The following is a 12,382-nucleotide window of genomic DNA, read 5'->3' on the forward strand; positions in this document are numbered from 1 at the left end:
TCATCTCTACAATTAATCAAAAATTAGCCGGGCATGGTAGCGCACGCCTGTAATTCCAGCTACTTGGAAGGCTGAGGCGGAAGGATCACCGGAGCCCAGCAGGTCGAGGCTGCAGTGGCTGGGAGCGGCCACTGCACTCTAGTCTGGGCGTCAGAGTGAGACTCCAACTCAAAAAAAAAAAAAAAATAATGCTATTTTTTCTTACCATTATTATAGAGGACTTTGATCTATTAATAACAGAGTTTTAGTTATACTGTAACTCAGGTATGCATATTACCTTTTAATTAATTGTGGAAATAAAGCTATGGTTCCTGACCTTTAATTAGGAAAAAAATGAAAAAGTAAAAGATGATCGCAAATAATACAAGAAAATTTAGTTGATGTGGCTAATAATTTTTCCTTGGCATTTCTATAACTTAGCATGGTTGCATTCTATTTTGTTTTGTTTTATTGTGCTGTGGTTGTGGATGTGTAATGAAGATATACTGCATTTTGCCAAACTTTAGGAACAAAAGACTCAGGCCTTGCATGTTTAGTAAACTGTTTACCAAAAAATAGAGACATTGGATTGTTTTATTTATTTATTTATTTTGAGTCGAAGTCTCACTCTGTCACCCAGGCTGGAGTGCAGAGGCATGCTCATGGCCACCGCAGCTTCAACCTTCTGGGCTCAGGTGATCCTTCCACTTCAGCCTTCCAAGTAGCTGGCATCACAGGTGCATGCTATCACACCCAGCTAATTTTTTTAATTTATTTTTGAGATGAGGTCTCATCAAGTTGCCCGGGCTAGCCTCAAACTTGTGGGTTCAAGTAATCCTCTGACCTTGGCCTCCCAAAGTGCTGGGATGGCGTGAGCCACTGCACCCGGCATGGATTGTTTTACTTGTAAACGTAAGCCAATTAATTTCTGACCAGCACTCAAGTTCCTTCTCCATCCTCTCCCTGTGACAGGGAAACTTTTGGGTGCCTTTTTCTCAGGCTACTGTCACCTGTACTTGTCACCTTTGACTCTCTGCCAGCCTCCTGTCACCTTCTCTGAAATCTTTGACTTCTCACTCATGAATGAGTTGGGACCCCTTACTGTCTAAAGGGCAAAAGTTATGGTTTATTCTTTTTGTTTATGTAGCAGCGTTTTATACCCTGAGAGTTCCCAGAAATGACTTGTAATTTTAAATTGAATTATTAAAACGGAAGGATAAAGAGACCAAGCAAACAAACCAACCTGTTGATTTACCAAAACAGCTTCCTTTCCATGTCTGACTTTTCACATGCAATAGGTGGCTATTTCCTCCTGGCCTAACAGGCAGGGTTTTGCCACAGGCACTGTGTTCTCTGCTTTGCCTTGTCTACTCAGAAACCTCACCAGTTTTCTCTGTATCTTGTATCTTTCTCCTCCATCAGGCTGGAGGTGTGGCATCCGGGCTCAATCATGTTCTCACGAATGACCTGACAGCCAAGAGGCTCCTACGTGTGAAGGGTCGGAGAGTGGTCAGGGCCACGGAAGTTCCTCTCAGCTGGGACAGTTTCAACAAGGGTGACTGCTTCATCGTTGACCTTGGCACTGTAAGTTTCATATACACATGTAGACGTCTGTGGGAAGGTGAATCACTTTCAGATCCAATCAGATGTACGTGTCATTGAAGAGAATCACTTTTTCTACAGAGGTTATATTTATGTGAGATGAGAAATTGACCAGTATTTAAATGCCACAGAAAGGGGGACTTCAAAAGCTTTTATATTCTTTGATAGGTTTAGAATAGTGATTTAGTTCTTCCTACCACAGAACAGGAATTGCATAATTTTTAATATTTTCCCTTCTCTCCAAACAGAGCTTCCTCTCATTATTTTTGCCCTTAGTTGTTTGTGGGAAAACATAGCTTGAGGGGGAAATTGATTCAGCAAAGATTGTAGAATTTAAAATGGACATAGAATAAGTCTAAACAGTCACCAGGAGAATTTTGAAGAAATATCTTAACATGCAAGCACATACACCATATTATGTCACTCTCTTCAATTATCTTAGAGTTATTAGGAGATAAGGCACAAATACAGATGTCCAGTATCATCTTAACGGCTTGGGAGATGATATATCTGACTTGTGCTTTCTTCCAGGAAAAGAGGCCCCTCTAATGTCAGATATACTTTTTTTTTTTTGCATCGGAGTTTCACTCTGTCGCCCAGTCTGGAGTACAGTCACACACACTCGTGGCTACCGCAACCTCAACCTGCTGGTCTCAGGCGACCTTTCCACTTCAGCCTTCCAAGTAGCTAGAACCACAGATGCACTTCTCTATGGCCAGCTAACTTTCTGATTTATTGTAGAGATGAGTTCTCACCAAGTTGCCCAGACAATCAGGCAATCCTTTTGCCTTGGTCTCCCAAAGTGCTGGGATTTCAGGCATGAGCCACCACACCTGGCCTAGATATACTTATTAATCATTATTATGATGATGAAGAAGGGTCATTGCAAGGCGCTGTGTTCAACCCTAGTAGGGAAGATTTAAATTACATGTTTAAAGCTTTTTTTAATGGTTATCGTAGTAAAAATAAAGAACAGTCCCTGCCACTAAAACAAAAGAAAGCAAGAAGAATGTGCAAAAGCAAAGAAGGTGGAAAAGACAGAACATATCACAATTTCCTCTTCCTGCCCTTAATGATCATCATTTTCCTCACACCATGTATGACAACACTAATTATCATTCCTAACATTTATGGGCCAAACGTTATACAGAGACATGACCCGACCTGTGTTGCTTCAGTTAGTATGTGACTTAGACTGTCTGTGGAACTTGCTCAAGGCTTCATAGCTAGTAATGGTGAAGCCAGGATTAGATCCCTTGTGTATATGATTCCCACTTAAGCAGTTTGTTTTACCTCATCTACTTGGGTGGTATTTTGGGATAAGACAGTAGACAGAAGCCAGAAGAGTTATTCCACATGTGTAAGGGAGGGACACAAAGGATTCTGGAAATAGAGCGACAGAGTCAAAGTTCTGTTTATGCAGTTGTTAATTTGACATGAGCACAGAGATTAAACATACTAAAGTTATAAATGGATTGGAAAATGACCCCAAGGTATAAACTTCAGTTTCTGTAAGTTAGGAGGCATCTATAGTTTTGTTACCGCTGACACATAGCCCAACTCTCCTGGATTACAGCATCTTGTGTGCACAGCTGAGATCACAATAAAATTAATACTCATTAGTATCATGTTCAGTATCACACCTAGATGTCTGTACTTTATTTTATTTTATTGAGTTGAAGTCTCATTCTGTTGCCCAGACTGGAGTGCAGTGGCTTGCTCACGGCCACCACGGCCTCAACCTGCTGGACTCAAGCAATCCTTTCCACCTCAGCCTTCCAAGAACTACAGACATCTGCCACTACACCTGGCTAATTTTTTATTTATTTATCATAGAGACAGGTCTTGCCAAGTTGCCCAGGCTGATCTCGAATCTGTGGGCTCAGGCAATCCTCTCACCTTGACCTCCCAAAGTGCTGGGATTATAGGCGTAAGCCACCACACATGGCCGACATCTATAGTTTAAATGGCAGTACTTTTGCCCTGAACCTCACATTAAATTTCATTGTGAGATTCAGAGCAAAAGGAAAATCCTTTTTTTTTTTTTTGAGTTGGAGTCTCACTCTGTCACCCAGACTGGAGTGCAGTGGCCTTTCCCCACAACTGCAGCCTCAACCTGCTGGGCTCTGGTGATCCTTCCGCTTCAGCCTTCCAAGTAGCTGGAACCACAGGCGTGCTACCTACCACGCTTGGCTAGTTTTTGATTTATTGTAGAGATGAGGTCTTGCCAAGTTCCCAGGCTGGTCTCGAACCTGCGGGCTCATGCAATCCACTCGCCTCAGCCTTTCAAAGTGCTGGGGTAACAGGCTGAGCCACCGAGCCCGACCTTACTTTGTTTTTGAGTCAGAGTCTCTGTTGCCCAGGCTGGAGTGCAGTGGCACATTCACAGCCACCGCAGCCTCAACCTGCTGGGCTCAGTCGATGCTTCTGCATCAGCCTTCCAAATAAGTAGAACCACAGGCATGCACCACCTCACCTGGCTAATTTTTTTCATTTATTTGTAGAGACAAGGTATTGCCCAGTTGCTCAGGCTGGTCTCGAACCCCTGGGCTCAGGCAACCTTCTCTCCTCCACCTCCCAAAGTGCTGGGATTACTAATGTGAACTGTCGCACCCGGCTACTATTTCTTTTCTAAAAAAAATTTTTATGTATTTTTTTAGATTGACAATATAGTTTATTTAGAAAGTAAATTGAAGAGTGAGTGAAAGAGAGGAGATAGATTCACCTTCCCAAAGTAGGGGAGGAAACGAAAGCTAGGAAAACATGGCTTGGCCATAGTTCAGTGAGCACGTGGCCTGACCAGTACTTAGCAAAGCAATGGCCAAAACTTTGTATGTATAATCGCTACATAAAGGCAATAATTTATTTAATTGTTGTGAATAGCTTCCGATTCAGGTTTTCAGCTTTCTACTCATCTTGGGCAAATCATTAACATTCCTGAGTCTTAACTTCCTCATCTGTTTTTACATCTTGACTCTGATTTCTGATGCTCCCCCTTCTATTCTTAGCTGACTGTGATTCAGTGTCATCTGACAATGCAGTCACATCTGGGACATGACAATTATCATCCCAGTTTCAAAAGGGGAAACAGAAGGCTTGGAAGGTGTGTGCACATGTCACTCACATTTATTCCAGCTGCATGATGACTGGGATGGAATCTAGGTTTTTCTCGTCCTTATTCACATTGATTTCTTTCTTTGAGTCAAATTCTCACTCTATCGCCCAGGCTGGTGTGCAGTGGCACACTCACGGCCATGGCATCTCAACCTGCTTTACTCAGGTGATCCTTCTGCCTCAGCCTTCCGAGTAACTGGAATTACAGGCACATGCCACCATGCCCGGCCAATTTTTTGATTTATTGAAGAGACGAGGTCTCACCAAGTTGCCCAGGCTGGTCTCGAACTCCTGGTCTTAGGCAGTCCTCTCACCTCTGCCTTGCAAATTGCTGGGAGCATTATTTTCCCAATACTAAGCTGACTTGGTAGCATCCACAATGGTATGGCCCTACCATAGAATGTACTTCAAGAACTTCAGAATCTCCTGAATTCAGAATTGGTGGTGACTAATCTACTGAGAATTTACCGAAAGTAGTAGTATTCACCAATGCGTGTATTATTTTGTGGAACAAATATTGAGCTGCCTCATAGGCTAGATAGTTGGGTGTTGTGGTAGAAAGGTTGTAATTCTAATGACATATGTTCTCTTCCTGCAGTTAATGTTTACCTGTGGGAGTATGACCCACAAATCAAGGCTCATTTAATAGGGACAGAGAGTCTCTATTATAAGGTTCAAAGACACTCATCTATTTAAATAGTAAATTTTAAAAATATAGTCAATTATCTTTAATAACTCTCAGATTCTCTTTTGCTTTCATGACTCCTAAAAGAGATATTCAGAATGAATTTTTTACAGAGGCACTTGGGTTTGGCTATGTCTCATATTGTGGAAATTTTCTACACTCTAAAGGGATACCTTGGTAGAAATCAAGCTTTTGATTCCTACATACACTGAAACAAACTTTGCAAGATCCATGTTTGTGTTACTAACCTTTAACCAGTTGGTATGTTGCCAAAAAATTCTAAGGGTTGATAAGATCTTGCAATTACCTTGGTGACTGTATTTTTGGGGTGTGTCACAATAAACAAATAAGGACATAGAACTACAGTTTTCTCTACCATAATATTTTAATAGTAGTCATTGAACTAATTATTTAAAGCCCACCTTCTGCATTAAAGGGCACAAGAGAATGCCAGTGTGGTTTCTTCAAGTTTGTATTATTACTCGGGTATGAAAAAAATGCAGGTTGAATATCTAAAACTATCATTTAGCTAAAGTCAGCTGGCCAAAACTCAGGATATGGATGTAACCTAAATCCCATATCTTGATCATGTTTGACGGAAGTCATTTTTTTGACATAAGCAGTCACTTAACAACAGGTGTTAATATGATAGTCCATATGCCTTAGAAACACTTTTTATAAAGTTACAAGTTTAGCAACTATTATAAAGTTGTGGACTATGGTAAATGTTCCCTGGGTGTGACAGTGTAACCTTCCCAGCCTGAAGCATGAGGTAGTAAAACGATCAGTTTTACCAGTTTGAAAGGGAAGAAAATCATCAGTATTTTAGAGAATTTCATAGTCTCATCCATACTATATTTTCAGAAAATAATATGCAGCATGCCTAGTTCTCAGCGATTTACTGAGTCTTTGGAAAATGCTTTTGAACTATACATTTTCATGTTGGTGAATTCATTAGTTATTCTTTCCTCACTATTTTTAAAAATATGAGGTATTTGCAGAAATTAACTAATAAAGTCACGTCCAAAAACGTTACGGCAAAGCACCAGTAACTGCAGAGTGTGAATGATAGTGAAAAAAACCTAATTCTTAAGACTTGGGAGCTGAGGTTACATAAGAGTCAGCCCCTAGCGAAGAGTGGTTTCACAGGAGTGGGCGTTCCTGCAGTGAGTTACTAACCCTGATGTTCTGCACATTCTGCTTCCTTGTTAACTTGCTTGGTCAGTTTTGCAGCTCTGTCCTACTGTCCTTGCTGTTTGCAATCTATCAGTCCCCCCTTCCACTGTTCAGTCATAATGCCTTGAAAAGGCAGTCACCACTTCCTCATTCACCAGTCAGTCTTTAACACACACACACTGTCTGACTTTCACTCCCGTGATCCCTTGGGAACTGCTCTTGCCACAGGCACCGATGACCTCTGCTACATCCAGTGGTGTCTTTGATCATAGTCTGCTTGATCCTTGTGCTGCAGTCCACACTGTTGACTGTTCCATCTTCTGCTTCAGCCTCACTCCTCCCCTGCCTCCCCTCATCTTCCTTCCTTTCGGGCCACTCTTTCTCATTCTTCTTTGCATGGTCTTCATATTCCTCAAGTGTTTTTTGTAAGCATTCTACTTTTAATCTTCGACTCTTCTTTATAATTCTTCCTGAGCAAACTCATCCTCACCCAAAGCTTCATCTACTACTCACTGGCAAAGCTCAACGCTATAGTCTAGCTCATACCTCTCGCTCGAGCTCTAGGTCCATATTTCAGATGGCCTCCCAGATACATCAGCTCATGTGTGTCATGAGAATTCCAAGTCTAGAAAATTATTTCTCATCTTATCGCCCATCTTATTAACAGAACCAATCGCCCATCTTATTAACAGAACCACCACCCACTCAAGCCCTCAAGCCCCAAATCCAAGAGTGGCCTTGATAACTTCTCTCCCAAGTGCTCCTCTTTGACGTCATCACTGTCTTTACCTGTCCTTTGTCTTATGTCTCTTCCTGTCCTCATCATCGCCATTGATATTGTCTCAGTACCCTGTTCCCTCAAGTTCCCTCGACAGGTTGCCTCAAGTCAGTGTGCTGTTGCAAATTGATGTCTTTTTAAAATTTTTTATTTATTTTTATTTTTTAATTTTTTTTGAGTTGGAGTCTCACTCTGTCGCCCAGACTGGAATGCAGTGGCCGCTCCCGGCCACCGCAGCCTCGACCTGCTGGGCTCCGGCGATCCTTCTGCCTCAGCCTTCCAAGTAGCCAGAACTACAGGCGTGCTACCCCACCTGGCTAATTTTTGATTTATTGTAGAGATGAGGTCTCACCAAGTTGCCCAGGCGGGTCTCAAACCCGCAAGCTCAGGCAATCCACTCACCTCGGCCTCCCAAAGCGCAGGATTACAGGCTGAGCCACCGAACCTGGCTACAAATTGATTTCTTTTCGTAGAATATTCTTTTCTTCTCTAGCACCTCCCCCAGCAAGCATCTAATATTATCTCATCCTTAAATATTTAACTCAGATATTGCCTTCTTCATCATTTGTTTCCTGGTCTTTACTTCTACTTCCCTGCCCAATGTCCCATCCCTGTAGAGTCAGGTCCACCTTATCTTATCTTTCTTGTCACCACGCAGAGACTTGCCTCTTAGCATGGCTCACATTGCCTGTCCATTTACTTATTAGCCTCCTTTCTCACTTTGTTTCTAAAGTGTAAAGCCCAGAGCTTGTAGTCACTCAACAAATGTCTCTCCATCTAGCATAAAGCATACACTCTTATGCAGTCAGGTGCGTAGAGATGTTGTTTTCTTTTTTTTTTTTCTGAACCTCTACCTAATTCTGTTTTCAAGCTTCTATTTCCACAGAAGAGTAAAAAATAAAAAATAAAAGTTTTTTTTTCTTTTTTTTAATCAATATTTTTTATGATATTGTGGGGTACAGTTAAGGGTTAGGTATACAAATATGCTTCGTTCAGCCACCCTTGTTGATAAGAGGTGTCTCCCCATAGTTTTTTTTTTCTTATTAAGGTGAATTATGAATGGCCAACAAGTATATGAAAACAGTGATCAACATCATTAATAATCAGGAAAGTGGAAATCAAAACCACAATGAGATATCACCTTGCCCCAGTTAGAATGGCTATCATCAAAGACAAAAATAACAGATGTTGACAAGAATGCAGAGAAAAGGGAGCCCTTATACACTGTTGGTGGGATTGTAAGTTTATGAAAAACAGTATGGAGGTTTCTCAGAAAACCTAAAAAGAACTATCGTACGATCCAGCAATCCCACGGTTAGGTATTTATCCAAAGGAAAAGACATCAGTATATCTAAGGGATACCTGCTCCCTTGTGTTTATTGCAGTGCTACTCATGATAGCAAATATATAAAATCAACTTAAAAGTTCATAAACTGATGAATGGATAAGGAAGATGTGGTATATATGTCCAATAAAATACTATTTAGCCATAAAAAAGGAAACAAATCCTACCATTTGCTGCAACATGCACAGGACTGGAGGACACCATGTCAGGCAAAATAATTCAGGCTTAGAAACATAAATTCATTGGACTGGGCACGGTGACTCACGCCTAAAATCTTAGCACTTTGGCAGGCTGAAGTGAGAGGATTGCCTGAGCTCATGGATTCGAGACCAGCCTGGGCAACCTGACGAGACCTCATCTCTATAGTAAATAAAAAATTAGCTGGGCACGGTGGTGCGTGCCTGTAGTTCTAGCTACTTAGAAGGTTGAGGCAGAAGGATCACCTGAGCCCGGCAGGTCAAGGCTTCGGTGGCCATAAGCATGCCATTGCACTCTAGCCTGGGCGACAGAGTAAGACTCCAACTCAAAAAAAAGAAAAGAAACATAAATATATAAATACTGCATGTACTTACTCATATGGAAGCTAAAAAATTGAGTTCATAGAAATAGAAAGCAGAATTGTGGTTATTATAGACTGGGAAGTGGTGGGGAGTATCGGAAGAGATTGGATAATGTTACAAAAATACAGCAAGATAGGAGGAATAAGTTCAAATGTTCCCAACACAAAGAGATGATAAATGTTTGATGGGTATGCTAATTACCCCGCAATATACATTATATGCGTGTATCAAAATATCACTCTGCATTCCATCAATATGTAAAATTCTTACATGTCAACTAAAAATAAAAGGGAAAAATACGTGAGTTTTGTTAACCATTAAAGCAGTTCACATGTATCCCACCCACCCCCTTTACAGCCCCTCAGGTACAGGGAACGCATTTGTAATATTATGGCCAGGGGTGGGGTTAAGGATGAGAATGGCAGTGTCAGTCGGTTTGCAGTCTTCAGCCCTCACTCACTATATAAAGCATGGCCACTCCGCTCATTCCATTCGTTCCATTCATTCCATTCCCTCCTGAGCTTTGAGTTTTAACCCCTGTCCCCAGGACATTTGCCAGAGAATGTCCATGGCCTCATTTTGGTCCTCTGATGTCTTGGTCACACATCAGGGCAAGACCCTAACGGGTTTTGTCAGCCACTCCTGAACTCTTCGCAGGATCTCTGGTTTTCCCATGCTACCCTGGAGCTGTGGAACACTGTATTCATATGGTACCGGTGTCCATTGGCCCAGTGGCCTCAATGCTGCCCGTGGTCGTTTCTGCTCTAATACCCATGCTCATGGATAAGCGGAGAACAAATCAGTTGAAGAGGAAGTGTGCTGGGCTCTTCCCAAAAATTAATTGCTTCGGGCCAGATCTCCTGGTTTCACAATCTCCTGTCTTGTTTCTTTGTTCTGACTCAAAAAAAAAAAAAAAAAGTACATGCATATGTCATTGAAGGAAACAACAAAATAAACATTAGCATATTCAAAAACAAGATAAGTTACATTTTATAGACAAACCATTTCACATTCTTGCCCACTCCATGAATCTTGCAACACACTCTAGTGCCTAAGGCCAAGAATCTTATTCTTGATATGGAAACCAGCTTTCTATGGAACATCCTCACACGTTCCCTGCCAAAAACTTTACTCTAGCAAAATCAAGTTGTTGTGTTTTTTTTATTTTTTATTTTTGAGTTGAAGTCTCATTCTGTTGCCCAGACTGGAGTGCAGTGGCCGCTTCCAGCCACCGCAGCCTCGACCTGCTGGGCTCCGGTGATCCTTCCACCTCAGCCTTCCAAGTAGCTGGAACTACAGGCGTGCGCTACCATGCCCTGGTAATTTTTGATTAATTGTAGAGATGAGGTCTCACCAAGTTGCCCAGGCGGGTCTCGAACCCGCGGGCTCAGGCAATTCACTCACCTCAGCCTCCCAAAGTGCTGGGATTACAGGCTGAGCCACCGAGACCGGCTAAAATCAAGTTTTTTAAAAATGAAAACTGTGTTGACTTTCAGACATTTGTCTCCACTGTGACTAAAAATGCTTACTTGAAAACTAAAGACTGACTCAAATCTTCTTTTTGGTTTTGGATACATTTGTTCTTATCATAAAGTAATCCATGCCACCAGATCTCTAAGAAGAGTTCATAAGAACTCTTGAGAACTTGAGTTCGTAAGAACAGATAAGGGAACAGATACACCTAAACTCAAATCTTTAAAAATGTACCCTGCAATAAAAGTAGGAATGAATGGCATTTATTGTGTGCTTGGTGTGTGTAGGGTGGATGGAGCATAGGGGTGAATAGCCCATGGCCTTTGACCTCTGCATGCTGTCAAATGGTGGGAGGCACAGACACAAGTAAGGGTATATCAAGGTAGAAGGTGAGACATGTTGGAGTTGAGGTACAGCCATTGTGAATGCAGAATGGAAGAGAGCCCTCAGAAAAATGGCTCATAAGGTGTCAGGATTTATACTTTAATACTCAGTCATGGCTTCATATTAGAATAATTTGGTATAGGTTTTTAAAAATGCTGATGCCGGTGACTGGACCCCTAAAGATTCTGATTTTAGGGTTTCGGGATGGGACTTTGAAGTCAGTACTTTTTAAGGCCCCTCAGCCACCGCAGGATGTTAATAATGCACGTTGAGTGTTGAGAATCACTTCAGCATAGCACGTGTCTAAAGTTGCTGGACCGTTTAGGGTCATGTGCATGAAGAACTAAAAAAGTCAGTTGAGTAGCTGAGTCATCATCTTATGTTTTTAATAAAGTGTGACTGTAAGCCTTTTTTGGTTTGCCAAGTACTTTGACTAGTACAGAAAGCATAATTTCACCGATGGTTACTGGTGCCACAAAAAATAATCCTCCCAAAGCTGTTAAGACATCTGGTTCCACTACCTGCAGCTAAGCTAGACTTGTCCAAGGTATTTTCCCTTTCCCTGTCCCTCCAGTGTATGGCCACGTGGCTTACTGGCCAATCCTGCAGACTTTAACCATTTAAATAACCTTTGATCTCTCTATCACCATTGCACCGCCCTAATTCAGATGCCAGTGCTTCTTTTCTCTCCACCAAGACTTCAGTGGCCCTGCAAACCACTGCTTTCAGTTCCCATCCTTGGCCACCACAGCCTCAACCTGCTGGGCTCAGGTGATCTTTCCACCTCAACCTTCCAAGTAGCTAGAACCACAGGCATGCACCACCACAACCAGCTATTTTTTTAATTTATTGTAATGAAGAGGTCCCGTCAAGTTTTCCAGGCTGATCTTGAATCCCTGGGTTCAGGCAATTCTCTTGCCTCTGCTTCCCAAAGTGCTGGGATTATAGGTGTGAGCCACCATGTCCAGCCAGAGGTATTTTTAAAAGTACATGCAAGGCTGGGTGTGGTGGCCCAAGCCTGTAAGATCAGCACTTTGGGAGGCCGAGGTGAAAGGATTGCCTGAGCCCACGGGTTCGAGATCAGCCTGGGTAACTTGATGAGACCTCATCTGTACAATAATTAAAATAAAATTATCCAGGCATAGTGGCATATACCTGTAGTTCCAGCTACTTGGAAGGCTAAGGCAGAAGGGTCGCCTGAGCCCAGCAGGTTGAAGCTGGGCTGGCGGTGAGCATGCCACTGTACTCCAGCCTGGGCAACAGAGTGAGACTCTGACGCAAAAAAA

General features: G+C 42.1%; 1 protein-coding gene across 1 annotated transcript in view; it reads left to right on the plus strand.

Moving 5' to 3' along the window:
* Positions 1–12,382, plus strand: part of SCIN (scinderin) — an 86,629-nt gene that overhangs the window by 14,413 nt on the left and 59,834 nt on the right. The window contains exon 6 of the mRNA XM_021718409.1: positions 1,402–1,563. Coding sequence (XP_021574084.1) covers positions 1,402–1,563 — 162 coding nt within the window. The remainder of the gene's footprint in view (positions 1–1,401; positions 1,564–12,382) is intronic.

The sequence above is a fragment of the Carlito syrichta genome, unplaced genomic scaffold (assembly GCF_000164805.1).
Source record: "Carlito syrichta isolate Samal-C Ts95f unplaced genomic scaffold, Tarsius_syrichta-2.0.1 Scaffold312189, whole genome shotgun sequence".
In the NCBI taxonomy this organism is placed as follows: Eukaryota; Metazoa; Chordata; class Mammalia; order Primates; family Tarsiidae; genus Carlito; species Carlito syrichta.